The following is a 21688-nucleotide window of genomic DNA, read 5'->3' as shown; positions in this document are numbered from 1 at the left end:
TTCTTCCTTGCTGAGCGGCCTTTCAGGTTATATCAATATAGGACTCATTTTACTGTAGATATAGATACTTTTGTACCTGTTTCCTCCAGCATCTTCACAAGGTCCTTTGCTGTTGTTCTGGGATTGATTTGCACTTTTCGCACCAAAGTACGTTCATCTCTGAGAGACAGAACGCATCTCCTTCCTGAGCGATATGATGGCTGTGTGGTCCCATGGTGTTTATACACTGCTCAAAAAAATAAAGAGAACACTTAAACAACACATCCTAGATCTGAATGAAATAAATAATCTTATTAAATACTTTTTTCTTTACATAGTTGAGTGTGCTGACAACAAAATCACGGAAAATTATCAATGGAAATCCAATTTATCAACCCATGGAGGTCTGGATTTGGAGTCACACTCAAAATTAAAGTGGAAAACCACACTACAGGCTGATCCAACTTTGATGTAATGTCCTTAAAACAAGTCAAAATGAGGCTCAGTAGTGTGTGTGGCCTCCACGTGCCTGTATGACCTCCCTACAACGCCTGGGAATGCTCCTGATGAGGTGGCGGATGGTCTCCTGAAGGATCTCCTCCCAGATCTGGACTAAAGCATCCGCCAACTCCTGGACAGTCTGTGGTGCAACGTGGTGTTGGTGGATGGAGTGAGACATGATGTCCCAGATATGCTCAATTGGATTCAGGTCTGGGGAACGGGCGGGCCAGTCCATAGCATCAATGCCTTCCTCTTGCAGGAACTGCTGACACACTCCAGCCACATGAGGTCTAGCATTGTCTTGCATTAGGAGGAACCCAGGGCCAACCGCACCAGCATATGGTCTCATCTCGGTACCTAATGGCAGTCAGGCTACCTCTGGCGAGCACATGGAGGGCTGTGCGGCCCCCCCAAAGAAATGCCACCCCACACCATGACTGACCCACCGCCAAACCAGTCATGCTGGAGGATGTTGCAGGCAGCAGAACATTCTCCACGGCGTCTCCAGACTCTGTCACGTCTGTCACGTGCTCAGTGTGAACCTGCTTTCATCTGTGAAGAGAACAGGGCGCCAGTGGCGAATTTGCCAATCTTGGTGTTCTCTGGCAAATGCCAAACGTCCTGCACGGTGTTGGGCTGTAAGCACAACCCCCACCTGTGGATGTCGGGCCCTCATACCACCCTTATGGAGTCTGTTTCTGACCGTTTGAGGAGACACATGCTCATTTGTGGCCTGCTGGAGGTCATTTTGCAGGGCTCTGGCAGTGCTCCTCCTTGCACAAAGGCGGTGGTAGCGGTCCTGCTGCTGGGTTGTTGCCCTCCTACGGCCTCCTCCACGTCTCCTGATGTACTGGCCTGTCTCCTGGTAGCGCCTCCATGCTCTGGACACTACGCTGACAGACACAGCAAACCTTCTTGCCACAGCTCGCATTGATGTGCCATCCAGGATGAGCTGCACTACCTGAGCCACTTGTGTAGGTTGTAGACTCCGTCTCATGCTACCACTAGAGTGAAAGCACCGCCAGCATTCAAAAGTGACCAAAACATCAGCCAGGAAGCATAGGAACTGAGAAGTGGTCTGTGGTCTCCACCTGCAGAACCACTCCTTTATTGGGGGTGTCTTGCTTATTGCCTATAATTTCCACCTCTTGTCTATTCCATTTGCACAACAGCATGTGAAATGTATTGTCAATCAGTGTTGCTTCCTAAGTGGACAGTTTGATTTCACAGAAGTGTGATTGACTTGGAGTTACATTGTGTTGTTTAAGTGTTCCTTTATTTTTTTGAGCAGTATACTTGCGTACTATTGTTTGTACAGATGAACATGGTACCTTCAGGCATTTGGAAATTGCTCCCAAGGATGAACCAGACTTGTGGAGGTCTACAAATGTTTTTCTGAGGTCTTGGCTTATTTCTTTTGATTTTCCCATGATGTCAAGCAAAGAGGCACTGAGTTTGAAGGTAGGCCTTGAAATACATCCACGGGTACTCCTCCAATTGACTCAAAATATGTCAATTAGCCTATCAGAAGCTTCTAAAGCCATGACATAATTTTCTGGAATTTTCCAAGCTGTTTAAAGGCACAGTCAACTTAGTGTATGTAAACTTCTGACCCACTGGAATTGTGATACAATGAACTATAAGTGAAATAATCTGTCTGTTGTCACGCCCTGACCTTAGATTGCCGTTTATTTTCCCTATTTTGGTTAGGCCAGGGTGTGATTCGGGTGGGAATTCTAGATTTTGTATTTCTATGTTCATTTCTATGTTTTCTATTTCTTTGTGTTGAGCAGAGTATGGTTCCTAATCAGAGGCAGCTGTTTATTGTTGTCTCTGATTAGGAATCATACTTAGGCAGCCCTTTTATTTTTTATTTTTTTACACTTTCAGTTGTGGGATCTTGTTTTTGCACAGCTTTGTAAAGCCTGCAGAACGTGACGTTCGTTTTCCGTTATTTGTTGTTTTGCTTTAGTGTTCTGAGTTTAAATAAATATTTATCATGAGCACTCAACACGCTGCACCTTGGTCTACTCATTTCGACGAGCATCACATCTGTAAACAATTGTTGGAAAAATGACTTGTGTCAAGCACAAAGCAGATGTCCTAACCAACTTGCCAAAACTATAGTTTGTTAACAAGAAATGTGTGGAGTGTTTGGAAAAACGAGTTTTAGTGTCTCCAACCTAAGTGTATGTAAACTTCCGACTTCAACTGTATATTCAGGAAAGAAGCAAGGTTGTTCTTCTATGCTGGATATAAAAGAAGCTTCAGCGTTCACACTGAACTGGCGGGGAAGAGCTTCTCTGGTGTGATACAATCACATTGGCTGGTGGTAAAAATGCAATAAACGGAAATCCTCTGTTCTCCCCACGCCCTGTGTTTATGTTTGCAATGAAATGTATTACCTCAGAATACCCGATGCTATAATGTATGCAATCAAATTCATGAATTAAGTTTTCCTATCAATCTAATTTGCATAAACATTGTGATTGGAGTATAGCTGTGATGGTTATCGAATCAGGATCAAATCCTCTGATTTCCTCGAGCTCATTAATGATAGAATGTTCATATTTGAAGATTATCGAAAGGGTCAGTCTCTTTGGCAATGACAAGGAGTGGAATGTTAGCTAAAGAGACTGGTACTAAAGCTATAGATACAGTAGGACACAACATTGTATGGAGTAAAAGGTACAATATTTTCTTGTGTAGAAAAAGTAAAAGTTATCAAAAATATAAATAGTAAAGTACAGATACCCCCAAAATCGACTGAAGTAGTACTTTAAAGTATTTTTACTTAAGTACTTTACACCACTGCTGTCAACACATTTGAACACAGTTAACAAGATAGACGATAGAGTTTTGTTGACACAGAATGGAATGTACATATTTTTAAATAACATTCTTATAACGTTTTCTGAATGTTGCTAAGTTTTCTTGTGACTTTTATGGAAAGTTTTCTTCATGTTCTGAGAATGGAATTTAAAGCTAATTGATTCTTTAAATTGATGTGTAGAATAATAATTTTTCTTACATTCCCAGAATATTGCCAAGAACTGACACAAAAGAGAACCACACATTCTCTGAACATTCTGAGAACATCGCTTAAGGAGTTTTGGCTTTCCATGGTGACATCCCCATGCGGTAAATTGGTTAATAGAACAATAAAAAAGAGAGTTCCAAACCTCTGCCAATAACACCTAGTTTTCAGTTTTCCCCTTCCCACTCAGACCACTCAGACAGTCCTAGCGTAATTCCTGCTTGAGAAATAGTTTTTTGCTAAAAAAGCAATTTTTGCTGATTTTATTGGAAATCTATAATAGTAAGGTACTTTGTCAAAATCAAATGAAATTTTATTGGTCACATACACATGGTTAGCAGAGGTTATTGCGAGTGTAGTGAAATGCTTGTGCTTCTAATTCCGACAGTGCAGCAATATCTAACATGTAATCTAACAGTTCCACAACAACTATATAAATACACACAAATCTAAAAATGATTTGACAGCTCTGTTTTACAGTCATTGATTTACACACACAAGCTGAGGCAAAGGATTGAACCAGAGTCTATTCTGCGTGGTTAGCCATGATTTTAAACAACATGTAGAGAGAAATCTGAATCAGATAATAACAAGAAGCAACTGAGGAGAATTGATAGGGGGCTACAGGACAAAAAGCTGAACCAAGAAACAAACAAAACACTGGCTGCTATTGCCCTTTTCACACTGACAGGCAGGTGGCATAGGAGGCGACTGCCTATCTAAGTGGCAGTGTTGTGCCAGTTAATGCTGCCTGACAGCCCTCTAGATGTGCTGTTCCGCAGGCAGTACTAACGGCAGCCAGAGCAGAGCAGGCAGGCAGCAGGGTAATTAAAGTAAAGTGCTGCCTGACGGTGGATGGATGGAGGCTGACAGGGCTGAGAGAGGGATCTGATTACCCTCTTCAAGCTGCAGCTCTCTAGGGCTGCAGGCTGGAGCCCCACTCCACCCTGCCCTGCAGCTACAGTACAATACACTCCCTGACCATAACAGAATGAAAATGTGAGGGTTTATATCTGATAACAGCAGGGTGTGGTGCAATACAATGCAGCCTGTTCAAATGCAGAGTGTATCAGTGACGTGCAGTCAGGGTAGGCGGTCTAATAAAAAAAAGCTGTTATGAAAAGCCTAATAAAACATTTAATTATATAAAATATGGTAATTCTATTTCTTTTATCAAATGTCTTTTCTCTGTGATTCTGGTGGTTTTTAAGCTCAAAATCCCCAAATGTGCAAAAACTGCATCAAAACCTCAGGAAAGATGCCACGGTATGCATTCCTTCCTTCCCATCCTTTAAAATCCATTCAAATCGTTGATGCACACGGCCGTTCATGATTCCAGTCACTGTTAACGGACAGGGTCAGGGTAGGACTCACTGCTTTGCCTAGCTGACATTTGTTGCATTGAGTGGATTTCATATTTTGCATGTTTTGCCTAAACATGTTGTGTGGGAAAGCTCTGCACATTTGGTCATGTCTACATAATTTGGCACGTGCATCCTTTAAACTGAACGATGCTAGCTAGCAAAGACAACATGACAAAATGGACACTACTGTACCTCAAAAAACGTCCAATTTACTGTATGTATTAGGTATTTTATTAGCATCCTCATTAGCTGTTGCGAAAGTAGCAGCTACTCTTCCTGGCGTCCACACCAAACATTAAACATGGCATAATACAGAGCATTATTAGACAAGACCAGCTCTAGGACAGAACTACATACTATACATTTAAAAAGTCACTCATAGCTATATATCAATACATACAGTACACACAAAATATTGAGGTCAAATAGGGGAGAGGAGTTGTGCCGTGTGTTGTTTATAACATTTTTTTCAACCAGGTTTGCTGTTCATTTGAGCGATATGAAATGGAAGGGAGTTCCATGCCATAATGGCTCTATATAATACTGTACGCTTTCTTGAATTTGTTCTTGATGGGGACTATGAAAAGACTTAGATTTCCAAGGAAAACTTGGTAGAATTCAGAGAGGGAGACCAACACTTGCACTTACTGAATTTCAACAGAGGAAGGGACAGAAAATCATACGACCGTTTAAACAGAAGTGGCGCTACTTCTGCGCTACTAGAAGCCGCCTGTACTCTTTCCCCTGCCTGCTCTTCTCATCCGGGGACAACGTTTGGGTGGAAGGCGGCTACTGCAACCTCAACAACCTGACCAATGCCCTCAACAAACACGAAAAGTCGGCATCGCACATCCAACACCAGATCACCCTAAAAACTTTTGAGAACACATGATCGATCTGGCGTTAAATGATGGGCAAAAACAACAAGTGACCATCCACAATGCTAGTGACCATCCACAATGCTAAGGTAAAGGAAAACTGTGAGATTTTGAAGGACCTTATTAGAGCAACATGCTACCTAGGGAAACAAGAGTTAACATTTTGCAGTAATGATGGCGCCGGAGAGAATGGCTGCCATTTTACAGTCTTCTAACCAATTGTGCTATTGTGTGTTTTTTCACATTATTTGTAACTTATTTTTGCACATAATGTTTCTACCACAATCTCTTCTGACCGAAAAGAGCTTCAAGAAATCAGGACAACAATTACTCACTTCATATTGAAAGATAATTTTTCTTTAATGAGTCGGATGAGAGGGATTTACTCCAGATACCCGACAAGGCCCTCATCCCCGTCATTCCCAGGAGAAAGAGACGGAGATATCGAGGACGAAGGTCGGGGTACCTTGTAAGAATCTGACGGTGAGTGGGTAATTTGCCTTTACCATCGGTCCTATTAGCCAACATACAATAATTGGATAATGAAATAGACTAACTACAAGCACGTATATCCTACCAATGGGACATTCAAAACTGTAATATCTTATGTTTCACCGAGTCGTGGCTGAAAGATGACATGAATAACATACAGCTGGCAGGTTATACACTGTATCAGCAGAAAAGAACAGTAGCTTCTGGTAAGACAAGGGGTGCCGGTCTATGTATATTTGTAAACAACAGCTACTGCACGATATCTAAGTAAGTCTCAAGGTTTTGCTCGCCTGAGGTAGAGTATCTCATGATAAGCTGTAGACTACACTATTTACCAAGAGAGTTTTCATCTATATTCTTCGTAGCTGTCTATTTACCACCACAAACCGATGCTGGCACTAAGACCGCACTCAATGAGCTGTATATGGCCATAAGCCGCTCATCCAGAGGCGGCGCTCCTATTGGCCGGTGTTAATGCAGGGAAACTTAAATCTGTTTTACCTCATTTCTACCAGCATGTTAAATGTGCAACCAGAGGGAAAAAAACTATAGACCACCTTTACTCCACACACAGACACGCATACAAAGCCTCTCCCTCGCCCTCCATTCGGCAAATCTGACCATAATTCTATTCTCCTGATTCCGGCTGACAAGCAAAAACATTTCACATTTATTTAACTAGGCAAGTCAGTTAAGAACAAATTCTTATTTACAATGACAGCCTACAGGAGTTTAACTGCCTTCTTCTGTGACAGAACAACAGATTTTTACCTTGTCAGCTCAGGGATTTGATCCAGCAACGTTTCAGTTACTGGCCCAACACTCTAACCACTAGGGTACCTGCCACCCTAGTAGCAGGTAGCATCAGTGACTCGGGCAATAAAAAAGTGGTCAGATGAAGCAGATGCTAAGCTACAGGACTGTTTTGCTAGCACAGACTGGAATATGTTCCGGGATTCATCCGATGGCATTGAGGAGTACACCGCATCAGTCACTGGCTTCATCAATAAGTGCATCGATGACGTCCCCCCCACAGTGACTGTACGCACATACCCCAACCAGAAGCCATGGATTACAGGCAACATCTGCACTGAGCTGAAGGGTAGAGCTGCCACTTTCAAAGAGCGGGACTCTAACCCCAGAAGCTTATAAGAAATCCCACTATGCCCGCCGACGAACCATGAAACAGGCAAAGCGTCAATACAGGACTAAGATTGAATTGTATAACACCAGCTCCGACACACATCAGATGTGGCAGGGCTTGCAAACTATTACAGACTACAAAGAGAAGCACAGCCACGAGCTGCCCAGTGACACGAGCCTCCCAGACGAGCTAAATTACTTCTATGCTCGCTTTGAGGCAAGTAACACTGAAACATGCATGCGAGCATCAGCTGTTCCGGACGACGGTGATCACGTTCTCAGTAACTGATGTGAGTAAGACCTTTAAACAGGTCAACATTCACAAGGCCGCAGAGCCAGATGGATTACCAGGACGTGTACTCTGACCAACTGGAAAGTGTCTTCACTGACATTTTCAACCTCTCCCTGTCTGAGTCTGTAAGCAGGCCACCGTTAGTGCCTGTGCCCAAGAACACCAAGGTAACCTGCCTAAATTACTACCGACACGTAGCACACGTCTGTAGCCATGAAGTGCTTTGAAAGGCTGGTCATGGCCCACATCAACACCATTATCCCAGAAACCCTAGACCCACTTGAATTTGCATACCGCCCCAACAGATCCACAGATGATGCAATCTCTATTGCACTCCACACTGCCCTTTCCCACCTGGACAAAAGGAAAACCTATGTGAGAATGCTTTTCATTTACTACAGCTCAGCGTTCAACACCATAGTGCCCTCAAAGCTCACCACTAAGCTAAGTAACCTGGGACTAAATACCTCCCTCTGCAACTGGATCCTGGACTTCCTGATGGGCCGTCCCCAGGTGGTAAGGGTAGGTAACAACACATTCGCCACGCTGATCCTCAACACAGGGGCCCCTCAGAAGTGTGTGCTCAGTCCCCTCCTGTACTCCCTGTTCACTCATGACTGCATGGCCAGGCATGTCTCCAACACCATCATTAAGTTTGCTGATGATACAACAGTGGTAGGCCTGATCACTGACAACGATGAGACAGCCTATAGGGAGGACGTCAGAGACCTGGCCGTGTGGTGCCAGGACAACAACCTCTCCCTCAATGTGATCAAGACAAAGGAGATGATTATGGACTACAGGAAAAGGAGGACCGAGCACGCCCCCATTCTCATCGACGGGGCTGTAGTGGAGAGCTTCAAGTTCCTTGGTGTTCACATCACCAACAAACTATCATGGTCCAAGCACACCAAGACAGTCGTGAAGAAGGCATGACAAAACCTCTTCTCCCTTTGGAGACTGAAAAGATTTGGCATGGGTCCTCAGATCCTCAAAATGTTCTACAGCTGCACCATCGAGAGCATCCTGACCTGTTGCATCACTGCCTGGTATGGCAACTGTTCGGCCTCCGACCGCAAGGCACTACAGAGGGTAGTGCGTACAGCCAAGTACATCACTGGGGCCAAACTTCCTGCCATCCAGGACCTCTATACCAGGCGGTGTCAGAGGAAGGCCCGAAAAATTGTCAAAGACTCCAGCCACCCTAGTCATAGACTGTTCTTTCTGTTACCACACGACAAGCGTTACCGTAGCGCCATGTCTAGGTCCAAAAGGCTTCTCAACAGCTTCTACCCCCAAGCCATAAAGCTCATGTTTTACACTGCTGATATTCTCTGTTTATTATCTATGCATAGTCACTTTAACTCTACATACATGTATGTACATATTACCTCAATTACCTCGACTAACCAGTGCCCCCACACATTGACTCTGTACCGGTACCCCCTGTATATAGCCTCGCTATTGTTATTTTATTGCTGCTCTTTAATTATTTGTTACTTTTATTTCTTATAATACTTAACACATATTTTTCGTAAAACTGCATTGTTGGATAAGGGCTTGTAAGTAAGCATTTCACTGTAAGGTCTACACCTGTTGTAAAATTGTATTTTATTTGAGTACAAGCTTATGTAATCGTGGCAACTATGTGGAGTTATTGTATACCTTTGCTAAAAAAAACTTCCACTGTGTTTTCGGTTATCAAACAGAATACAGAATGATTTGATTGAAGCAGTCATTGATATGATTCGAAAGGACTTTGAAGATGAGATTAATGTAGCCCCATTTTTGCAGTAGAAGTAGATGAAACCATAGATGTTACAAACAAAGCCCAGATCTCTGTAATTTTTCATTATGTGGCTAAAAGTGAAATCAAGGAGGTGTTTTGGGAATTTAATAATGTGAGGGATAGTGCCTAACGATTAGTGCTTTTTGAGGTCGTTTCAGTTTCAGCTCGATTATTAGTTCGGAAAACTGCCCTTTTCATCCTTATGCTAGCTAGCAGTAGCCACAGCAGCCATTTTGGAATGTCATTCTCAGCCAATTAGCTTCTTTGTTGTTATTATTATTTCAGTCTTCTCAATGTATCAGTGTGGATAAAGGTAAAATTTGGAGTACAGTGGCATATCTCATCCCTACATTGAGGTAAATTTTCCGACCCATATATCGCGCTGGCTCCACAGTGTCTTAAAGTAACCATGATTGTGTTCCAACCCCAGTGCAGCTCAGTGTAAACAACTGTAAAGGCAGGGTCGGTATCTTCTGGTAAACATCCATAGAAAATATTTCAGTAGCAATAGTAGCCAGCCAGCCAGACCATCTAACGTTATCTCTGTCCTCCCTATACTGTACTGTCTTTAGTCATCCTATTTATCTAGGCTAACCTGCCTAAGTATGCTGCAGAGCTGTTTGACTAAATCATTTTACGAGTTCTTCAAAGTAGATAAGGCATACTTTCACAAACTGTCTCTATCCCTCTCGTCATTGTTGTGTACATTCGTCTTTCATGTGGTCTATGTGGTCTGTGTGTATCTAACCTAATGTAGCAGGTAGTAAAGTGTATCTATCTCTGTCCGAGCCAGAAAGAACAGGCGCAATGGATTATGGTCATTGTAGTTAATTACCACGTTTATGCGCTGAACTAGGTTGATGAAAACTCCAACTCCATTCAGCCCAGCGTCCCACATAGTTCTTGACTTGATTTCTCTCGTGAATGATTTGATTTCTCTCTCGAGAAATTGCGCGTCAGTCAATTAGTTGTTTAATAACCAACATTTTGGTTAATCATTCAGCACTAGTGAGTGATGACAAATGAGCTGCAGCCTTGGCAGATTATGTATTGGGAATGTTGGGGAAGTACAACTGAGTTGAAAAGCTGGTAGCTCAAACATACGATGGGTCCTCAGTGATGGCATCCCAGCTTAATGGGGTGCAGGCCAAGATAAGAGAAAAAGTGCCCAAAGTTCTATTTATTCACTGTTAAACTTGGTGATCTCACAGTCAGTGAAATGCAGCCCAGAATGTAAAATAATGTTCTTTTTTTTTGCGGTTTAGGTTACTGTTGACTGAACATGAGAATAGTGCTGCTTACCATTCAGCACAACTGAGTTAACCTGTAGGCTATCACATTAGTTGCCTCCAAGGCGCTGTCCATTCAGTAGTGCTGAATCCTGGCCACAGCCTCAGATACCTTTTAATAAAAGATTTTCCTTTGTAGCTTACTTCCTCATTTTCACCATTGTCTATACTTTAGTGGCTTTAATATGTATTTAATTTCCTAAAGCTGTCTAGCTGTTTATGGTTTTGATTAACGGACAACATCCCTTTGATGCATTTGATTTATCAAGCTAGAATTCTGTTTTGATGAGACACTTTTCAGACATTTCGATTGTTGATATGGACATTTTGTTAATACCTTATTTATTATATACAGTATTTGTGTGTAATAATATTTGACATAATAATATTAGTGTGTGTGTGTGTGTGTGTGTGTGTGTGTGTGTGTGTGTGTGTGTGTGTGTGTGTGTGTGTGTGTGTGTGTGTGTGTGTGTGTGTGTGTGTGTGTGTGTGTGTGTGTGTGTGTGTGTGTTTTCGTTGGGAATTATTCCGATTAAATGTGTCCACACATGGGTATTTTAGTGACATCAGTTGTAACTGTGGACGCTACATCGGCCTACGGCTGAGTTGAGCATTGTGTCATTTTGTCGGATGATATGAAATATGCTGCCATCGGAGGCTATCCCATGTGTATCTTAGCTACATTGGTATTTACATTTGGTGATATTCTTTTGTTAATTTCAGTTAATAGCTTATGTCGCTGGTTGTTGGAGCTATCTGTTATATGGTGAATTTGGGCTTCATCAAGGTTTATTTGTGAGTAAATCTGGCTTTGATAATAGCCAGTGCATACCCAGCCACCGACCTCACCGCACGTCACTGGACAGTATCCATTTTTGGACTTGTTAGGCTTTGATATGATTCTCTCACAACTATATTCCTTTAATCTTTCTCTCTAAACCTCCCCACCCCCTCTCCACTCCCTCTTTATCTTTCCCCCTTTCTCTCCCTCTCCCTCTTTCCATCTCTCACCATCGTGGTTGGGGTTCCCCAGGGTCCAGGGTTCGTCTGAGTCGAAGTGGGTGTCCCCTCCGATCCCAGGGCCCGGAAAGTAGGCGTGGGCTAGGAACCCGCCCTCGCCGTCGAAGGGTGAGCTGTCGCCATGGAAACCTGAGGTGAGATCAATTTAATTTAACTTCAAAGTTTACATTGGGAGAACGGGATTAGGCCGACATTGACATAGTTTCAGTTTTCCTCTCCCAGGCACCATTCAATACAATTCTCACCTGAGGCGAAGATGATGGTGATGTCCACATCACGCCTGCCACTCTCCAGGGCGCTGTAAGGGACGGCCTCGAAGTGGAGCGGCGTCACCCCCTGCCACACGTCAAACGCACGCCGGATAGCATCGTGGGTCTCCCTAGAGCCCACTTTGGGTGTGACGTTCTTTATGCTGAGGGAGGAAGAGAGGGTTAGTCAATTAAGAACATATTCTTCTTTACATTGACAACATGTTTTACAATAAAGACCTGATGTTAGGAGAGAAATGGATAGGGAATATGATAAATGTGGAAAACAGATTGTGTGATCCATCCTGGGTGGGGGGTTATTGGGATGTTGGATGGTACCACCAGCTAAATGAGAGCAAGGTTTTACTGGTCATTTTTTTTTATAAGACATTGACAGTAATATAAGAAAAATATTTTACTCCTTAGAAAGATTTAACTCCTATTCTGATCTAACCAGACCAATCATACCCACATTGTCACGTCCTGACCATAGTAAGATGTTATTTTCTATGGTAGAGTAGGTCAGGGCGTGACAGGGGGTGTTTTTCTATGTTTTCTATTTCTATGTTCATGTTCTAGTTTTGTATTTCTATGTTGGTTTTGTTTGGGATGATCTCCAATTAGAGGCAGTTGGTCCTTGTCGTCTCTAATTGGAGATCATACTTATGTAGAGTTTTTTTTCCACCTGGGTTTGTGGGAGATTGTTTTTGAGTAGTGTATGTTTCACCTCTGCGTCACGTTTGTTTGGGGGGTTATTCAAGTTTGTTTATATGTATTGCATAGTTTCACAGAGTAAATAAAATGTGGAACGACACACACGCTGCACTTTGGTCCGCTCATTCCTACGACAACCGTGACACACATCATTCATAATTTTTACTGCAGTGGGCTAAATCAGGGTCACACAGAGTGTTTCTTGATAGTCAAACAAATCTACTTTGAAACAAAAGTATACACCTCACACACATGGTTATGGGCTTAAAAAAAATAAGACACCTGTACAATGTCAGATATAGAGCTGATATGTATTAAATGTTGAGTTTGATTCCCAATATTACACTTTATACGCATCACAGAAGACTAAAATATAACAAACCATTTGATATAGAAACACTGGATTTTCGTCATTTGAAAAAAAAAAAAGAATGTTGATTAATTATAACATTCAAAAATATATTAACATTCCACCCATGAGGCCACTAGATGGGAGGCTACAACAAAGCTTTAACACAAGGCAGCCCCGCAAACAGAGCATTTTAAATAGAGAAATAAATAGATGACTACAGCGTCACATACAGCACCACATATCATATACTGTATGTCCAAATCTGAACCACCCTCCCAATATTGCTTGGGGAGAATATTCTCTAAAATGGTTGACGAGACACTCGAAAAAGTTTCAGTATTAAACTATTCCAACAAACCCAGCAGCTTTCACTGCACTTTTAACACAGCTGTCGTTATCAGTTGCTCGCAGACAGAGAGAGAGAGGGAGAGAGAGAGGGAGAGAGAGAGAGGGAGAGAGAGAGGGAGAGAGCAAGGGAAAGAGAGAGAGAGAGGGAGAGAGAGAGAGAAAAGGAGAGAGAGAGAGGGAGAGAGAGTGAGAGCGAGGGAGAGAGCGAGAGAGAGAGAGAGAGAGAGAGAGAGAGAGAGAGAGGAATCTTCTTTCCTGTTTTCTCTCCCCAACTCATTTTCATGTGGAGAGTGCAGTCAGTAGTGACAGCCAGAGCCTGGCAGCACAGCCAGGCTGACTGACATTCCATTAGAAGAGGTGCCTCATCAATTCACATGCAGGAAGGAAGGAAGGATTTAAATAAATTGACAGTGTTATCGTCTATTACGGCTGTAACCTGTCAATTTCCCACCGCGCCGAGCAGCACCCCTTATCCCGCTCTCTCAGACCCCATTAACAGTGGAAACTTAATCACGTGTGATAAGATGGGGAATTTGAATATTTTGTTGCGATTATTGGATGATTTGCATAGAGGAATTTGGAGAGAATTGGACAAAGTAAAAGTTGTTCTCGTCCTCGGTCGTCCTTGCTATTAAAATTTGCCAGTTTGTCTTCTGGTACTCTTAAAAGGAGAAATGAAAGATAACTGCAAAGGAATGCAATGGAATGCAAAGAAGAAGAAAGTTGAAAACCATTACCTCACTTTATTCTGTTCTCTGACCTGACTTCTATTCACACACAAACAACTCTTCCTCTATGTATATCAATGTGTGTGCGTGTGCGTGGGTGTGTGTGCGTGTGCGTGTGTGTGTGTGTGTGTGTGTGTGTGTGTGTGTGTGTGTGTGTGTGTGTGTGTACCCATATGTGCTATCTCTAAGGCAACGCTGAACGAATGTGAGACCAAGGAGGAAGCGAGAGCACAAATTAATAACGACACTGACAAACACAGAACCCTATCATAACCCTTGGCTTATCTGACTAACAGCTGGTTGTCATGGTAACCGTCAAGGCTGCTGGAATGAGTCTCTCACCTGTAGGTGATGCATGTGTGCGTGCATGTGCCGGCCTACATTTCTCACCTGTAAGTGATGTGTGTTCGCTGCCACTTCTGCCCCGTCAGCGCGTACCTCCGCTTCCGTGACCTTGAAATGCCCTTTAGTTTGTCTGGATTTCCACACCTCGGCCTCTTCATCCAACTAAGAACAAAGGAAGTAGTGGAGGTGGAAGAAGCGGACAATGGAGGGAAGAGAAGGACAACAGTTTGGGTTTGGCGGATTCCAGGAGAATGCTAATTGCCCCAATGCATAGTGCCAACTGTAAAGTTTGGTGGAGGAGGAATAATGGTCTGGGGCTGATTTGCATGATTCGGGCTAGGCCCCTTAGTTCCAGTAAAGGTAAATCTTAACGCTACAGTATACAATGACATTCTAGACGATTCTGTGCTTCCAACTTTTGGGGAAGGCCCTTTCCTGTTTTAGCATGACAATGCCCCCATGCACAAAGCGAGGTCCATACAGAAATGGTTTGTCGAGATCGGTGTGGAAGAACTTGACTAGCCTGCACATAGCCCTGACCTCAACCCCATCGAACACCTTTGAGATGAATTGGAACACCGACTGCGAGCCAGGTCTAATCACCCAACATCAGTGCCTAACTTCACTAATGCTCTTGCGGCTGAATGGAAGCAAGTCCCCTAGTGGAAATACTTCCCGGAAGAGTGGAGGCTGTTATAGCAGCAAAGGGGGGACCAACTCCATATTAATGTCCATGATTTTGGAATGAGATGTTCGACGAGCAGGTGTCCGCATACTTTTTTTTAACCAGACGTTTGACTGGTTATATCTGATGCCACATCAAGAACTACTCTGAACTAGAATACCAAACACATGGCCTTACATACTGCAGTTAGGTGCACAATGGGACTAGTACTTCCCACAATAATATACACTGAGTGTACAAAACATTAACAACACCTCTTAATATTGAGCTGCACTCCCTTTTGCCCTCAGAACAGCCTGTATTCGTCGGGACATGGACTCTACAAATTGTCGAAAGCGTTGTCCTATGGGTGGTGGACCATTCTTGATACACACGGGAAACTGTTGAGCGTGAAAAACCCAGCAGCGTTGCAGTTCTCGACACACTCTAACCGGTGCGCCTGGCACCTAGTGGTTAGAGCGTTGGACTAGTAACCGAAAGGTTGCAAGATCGAATCCCCGAGCTGACAAGGTAAAAATCTGTCGTTCTGTCCCTGAACAAGGCAGTTAACGCACTGTTCCTAGGCCGTCATTGAAAATAAGAATTTGTTCTTAACTGACTTGCCTAGTTAAATAAAGATAAAATAATAAACCCGTTCAAAGGCACTTAAATGTTTTTTCTTGCCGAATCTCCCTCTGAATGGCACACATGCACAATCCATGTCTAAATTGACTCAAGGCTGAAAAATCCTTCTTTAACCTGTCTCCTCCCCTTCATCTACACTGATTGAAGTGGATTTAATAAGTGACATCAATAAGGGCTCATAACTTTCACCTGGATTCACCTGGTCAGTCTGTGTCATGAAAAGAGTTCCTAATGTTTCGTATAATCAGTGTAGAGCTGCCTCTTACTACCCCTAATAATCCTACTAACACTGACCTTAACATCAACCCAAACAAAATACATCATCATAAGCCTTAAAACAGTAACTGCAAGACTGTACAGAGATGGTGTGACAAAAAAGTTTTTTCAAGTGTATATACAGTCAATTGGAAAGTATTCAGACCTTTTGACTTTTTCCACATTTTGTTGCATTACAGCCTTATTCTAAAATGTATGAAATAGTTTTTTTTCCTACATCAATCTACACACAATACCCCATAATGACAAAGCAAAAACAGTTTTTTAGAAATGTTTGATAATTTATATTTATAAAAAAAAATTGAAATATCACATTTACATAAGTATTCAGACCCTTTACTCAGTACTTTGTTGAAGCACCTTTGGCAGCAATTACAGCCTTGAGTGTTCTTGGTTTTGGTGCTACAAGCTTGGCACACCTGTATCCAGGCTGTATCACATCCAGCCGTGATTGGCAGTCACATAGGGCGGCGCACAATTGGCCCAGCGTCGTTCGGTTTGGCCAGGGTAGGCCATCATTGTAAATAAGAATTTGTTCTTAACTGACTTGCCTAGTTAAATAAAGGTTCAATTAAAAAATTAAAACAATTACAATGTTGGTGAGTTTCTCCCATTCTTCTCTGCAGATCCTCTCAAGCTCTGTCAGGTTGGATGGGGAGTGTTGCTGCACAGATATTTTCATGTCTCTCCAGAGATGTTCGATCCGGTTCAAGTCCCTGCTCTGGCTGGGCCACACAAGGACATTCAGAGACTTGTCCTGAAGCCACTCCTGCGTCGTCTTGGCTGTGTACTTAGGGTCATTGTCCTGTTGGAAGGTGAACCTTTAACCCAGTCTGAGATACTGAGCACTCTGGAGCAGGTTTTCATCAAGGATCTCTCTGTACTCTCTGTTCATCTTTCCCACAATCCTGATTAGTCTACCAGTCCCTACTGTTAAAAAACACCCCCACAGCATGATGTTGCCACCACCATGCTTCACCGTATGGATGGTGCCAGGTTTCCTCCAGACGTGACGCTTGGCATTCAGACCAAAGAGTTCAATCTTGGTTTCATTAGACCAAAGACTCTTGTTTCTCATGATCAGTCTTCAGGTGCCTTTTGACAAACTCCAAGCTGGCTGTCATGTGCCTTTTACTGAAGAGTGGCTTCCGTCTGGCCACTCTACCTGTAAAGGCCTGATTGGTGGAGTGCTGCAGAGATGGTTGTCCTTCTGGAAGGCTCTCCCATCTTCACAGAGGAACTCTAGAGCTCTGTCAGAGTGACCATTGGGTCCTTGGTCACCTCCCTGACCAAGGCCCTTCTCCACCGATTGCTCAGTCTGGCCGGGCGGCCAGCTCTAGAAAGAGATTTGGTGGTTCAGACAAGGTCTGAATACTTATGTAAATAAGGTATTTCATTATTTTTTTATATATATACATTTGCAAAAATGTCCAAAAAACTGTTTTCGCTTTGTCATTTGTCGTGGAAATTCGAATCAATAATGAGGAGAGACAAGATCGATCACCAATCAGGATATTACTTTATTCAAAAGGTATTAATAACATTGATTCATTTTTGCAATAATAAAGCTGGTCGACGAACCACCCTTAGATGATTCGTTGAGAGCACAACGAGCAGATTTGAGCCCCAGCATTTTATAGCAAAGTACATCCTCCTGAATGTTCATGACAAACAACAGATGTGTGAAATGGGTTGTATTTGTTAGGATTTTATATGAAATAAATTAATAATTCACAGCAAACAGTATCTGCTGTAAAGACTGTTCTCATTGTGTGGAAACCAGGGTCTGACCCCCAAAACAAGGTTCCTCTCATAATTATCCATACCCGAGCCATCTCCACCCTGGTACCTTCCAGCACACAAACACTAACTCATGCTATGGAATGCCGTCTTTAGATTTTATCACCAAATGCATCGTAAATCCACTGTCAGCATTAAGCCCCCAGACGCCCAACTCAGAAGAACACACACAGATGACAGTGTTCTAAGAACCCTATTCTACTCCATAAAACAACCATTTGATGCAAGAACAGCATTATAACATAATCTTGTAATTTCGCTCTCACACATTATGGGGTATTATGTGTAGATTGCTGAGGAAAATGTTTTCTTTAATCAATTTTAGAATAAGGCAGTAACGTAACAAAACGTGGAAAAAGTCAAGGGGTCTGAATACTTTCCGAAGGCACCGTATATGACTTCTGGGAGCGAAACCAAAAAATATTCTAGTAGAAAACAAAGTAAATATATGACCATAAAAATGTGACATCTAGTTGACTGAAATGGTTCTTTCCATTCTGAGAAAAAGTGGTGAGACTATGCTGGCCAGGTTAGAGCTTCAATGACTGATCTCGTTACATTCAAACCCATGTAACACATATGGAATACTGTGCTCAGAGATAATATGGAAAAGATAGAGCCTCACCTTAGTGTGATATCACTTCATCAATTTAAGCAAGAAAGAGAGGAATGAAAAGTGTTATGATCTCAATGGGACTGCTAGTAGAGATGTTGGAGCTAATTTGGGTAAGTCAATGTAGGCTACATACATTTATCATTGGTGATAATTACTTTTTTGTGTTCCTATTTTCACTGATACATCAGTGCCATTCTGTGTGTGTGTGTGTGTGTATGTGTATGTGTATGTGTAGTGTGTGTGTGTGTGTGTGTGTGTGTGTGTGTGTGTGTGTGTGTGTGTGTGTGTGTGTGTGTGTGTGTCTACTCACTATGTGGTCCTCTCATCCAGTGTCCCTGTGACATTGAGGCCGTAGACACGCTGCATTGCTGCGATGGCTTGCTGCATGGTCTGGGCTGAGCGCAGGACAGCCATTCTGGGGTCTGTATGGGGCAGGTAGCCGTACTTCTGTAGCCATCCCTACAGGACAGAGAGAGGGAGGAGAGAGGGAGAGAGAGAGTCAGGACAAATGCTGCTATTACTTTGTTATTACGTGAGTTATAAGCTACATTTTGGTCATCGTCACCAAGATAGAAATGACAGGGTGAAACGGATGCAGTTCTGTCCTTGTTCATAAAGTCTAGTATGAGTCAAACTGATCGTACATTCCAGGTTCATACACTCAGGATGGAAGTGTAGCATGTAAGCCACGTCCTACGGGCTACAGTATACCTTCATGCCTTCCAGAGTTACAGGAACACTGACAGAGAAAAGGCCTAGTTCAGGTTCAGATCTTCTGCATATTAGGATGGACCAAAGTCCAGTATTCAAGGCTGAACACTGTAACCCACGTGGCTATGCCCAGTTACCCGAATCAGTTCCCAATAACATTCACTCAGTGTTTCTACCTATAACCACCACTGGTCAAAGCTGCCACCCACACAGAGTGACACTGCCACCACTGCACTCCTTCTGAGTAAAGCAGAGATTCAGTGTCGTCCAGGGGTCATTGTCAGACCCAATCCCCCGTTTACCGTCAGCCAAGAGTCATGAGGTGGCGGCTCGGCAGGCAGCCACGCTCCACCACAGCTGTCCACACTGCCATCCAACCGCTGCTGCCTCACAATCACCATCATTACCCAGCCTATGAGAAGCTTCCGCTAATCCTTCATCTATCTCTCCCTCACCCCCCCCCCCCCCCCCCCTATCCCTGTATCTCTATCGCTTGCTCACTGAGCCAAATGCCTTGTTGTTGTTTGTCCATCTTTCCCACCATCGCTCAATCAGATGTAGCCAATGGTTGTTTGTTTGTTTTGTCTGTGTATAGCTAAGGCCCGGGTTCTGGTTCACAGCACAAAGGACCGAATAAGGATCCGAGGCCAGAACGTGGCATTTAACAGTGTCATTTGACTTGAGGGATGAGAGAGAATAGCCTACAGTAGACTAGGCCTATATAGAGAATATGGTACAATATACTCAACCCGATCTATCCTATTACGCACCTTGGATCACATCTTAATCTGCACAACCATAAACCCACCCAGTTGCGTAGGTAATTTATAGAATACTAGTATATACAGTATACTACATATATATATTTACAGATGTATGACAACAAATATTACAGACGGTGTCAGCTCATGAGCCGACTGAGCGGAAGGGCGCTGGACCATCTCGTTCAAAACAATGCCAACAGCATCAGATGTTGTTTTTGTGATTGTAAAAAAAAAAAAAAAAAGAATAGAACGCATAATCATTTCGATGTTCCGCGCGTCTTGAAACATCCATCCGAATCAGATACATTTGCCATGCCATCCACCATGCTTCTTTGATGATGTAGCAGATAAATAACAACCCTCGTCCACAGTTAATGTTGTTTTTCGCGCAAAGCGCTGCCACCCGAGCAGAGGAGAGTGCACAGTAATTTATGATGAGCAGCCGCGAAGCACAAGCAGGCCATTTATCTTACCTCAACGCTGAACTGATGATGCTCTTCTCCGGACACAGCGCATACAATCCACAGCAAGAAATGCAAGCAGAACGCTGCTGCGTAAAAACAATCCAATGGTTTTCTTTTAGATGAGGATACTAAGGTCATAATGACCCGTTTTTCCCAAGTGGGTTATTAGATAAAACCGCCCGTCGTGTGATTAGGTTCGTGCGTCAAATTAAGAAAACCATCCGGTGAGGTGTCAAAGCCAAATTCGGAGACGCGCATAAAAGGACGGCCGCGGTGGTTTTGCCAAGGGGATAAACCCAGATGCCATGTATTACTTTCTCATGTCAAGCTGTGATAGAATTAGGCATGTTAGATCCACCGCCTCCGTCGCTGTTATTTACATCGCTGGTTTGGTTTATCCAGCGGCATCGATGGCCATGTACAGTAATCATACCTCCAGAGTCCACGCCTGCGCTTTGATGTTTCCAGCAGCGCAACACTCCCCATGAAGGCGTAAAGACCAGCGTCTTGTAATGTTTGCCTGGCTACCCAAACTCCTTGCTCCCAAACGCAACGCGATGTACGCCCACGGCAGTTTATAGCTTATCTCATGCTATTTTACACATTTTGCCATGAGGCTGAGAGAAAATGTTGCCGTTTTAGAGGGATCCTTGAAAGACGGGACAATCTCAACTTTTTCCCCAAAAATATGTATATATATATTAACACAGTTAATATATGTTGCAGTTTTAAAGCAAATTGCCAGTAATTTAAAAAGAAAATCATGGTTAATGACGTGTTCATATGCTATCTGGTGGACCCGAACTCCGGGTGGACCCCAACCTACATTGTATTTTATATATTTCGTTTTTAGGAAGGGTTGGGGGTTGCAGCGGTGGTGAACTATACGCCAGTGGCCCAGGGATGTTAGTTTCTTCTCCCCACTGAACATAGAGCAGAGGAAGAATTCCGTTTCAGTCGTCAGGCAAATGTAATGTACCCTGGTATAAAATATGTATACTGGGAATAGAAATAGCCTGAGACAGATGGAGCAATCATCCTTCAGTATGCGCTGATATCATTCAAGTACAGACTATTACACGGTTATAACAATGTAATGTAATACGGGGTATATTAACAGTTTTAATCATATGGCCTATTCCGTAATACGATACATACGAAGATACACATATGATATTCGGTGAAGACAAGCATTTTAATATCAATAACCATTCAGTCAGATAAGCCTA

The 21688-nt window shown here is 43.0% G+C and overlaps 1 protein-coding gene across 1 annotated transcript in view; it reads right to left on the bottom strand.

The window, feature by feature from the left end:
* Window positions 1-20952, bottom strand: part of LOC106600425 (matrix metalloproteinase-16) — a 44170-nt gene extending 23218 nt beyond the window's left edge. The window contains exons 1-5 of the mRNA XM_014191765.3: window positions 20469-20952; window positions 18831-18979; window positions 14565-14681; window positions 12030-12196; window positions 11776-11913 (exon numbers count right to left, since the gene is read on the bottom strand). Of these exons, the coding sequence (XP_014047240.1) occupies window positions 11776-11913; window positions 12030-12196; window positions 14565-14681; window positions 18831-18979; window positions 20469-20597 (700 nt within the window). The 5' untranslated portion in view covers window positions 20598-20952. The remainder of the gene's footprint in view (window positions 1-11775; window positions 11914-12029; window positions 12197-14564; window positions 14682-18830; window positions 18980-20468) is intronic.
* Between the last annotated feature and the right edge of the window lie 736 nt (window positions 20953-21688).

This window comes from Salmo salar, chromosome 03, assembly GCF_965601325.2.
Source record: "Salmo salar chromosome 03, fSalSal1, whole genome shotgun sequence".
NCBI lineage: Eukaryota > Metazoa > Chordata > Actinopteri > Salmoniformes > Salmonidae > Salmo > Salmo salar.
This window is presented reverse-complemented; position numbering and strand designations above follow the sequence as displayed.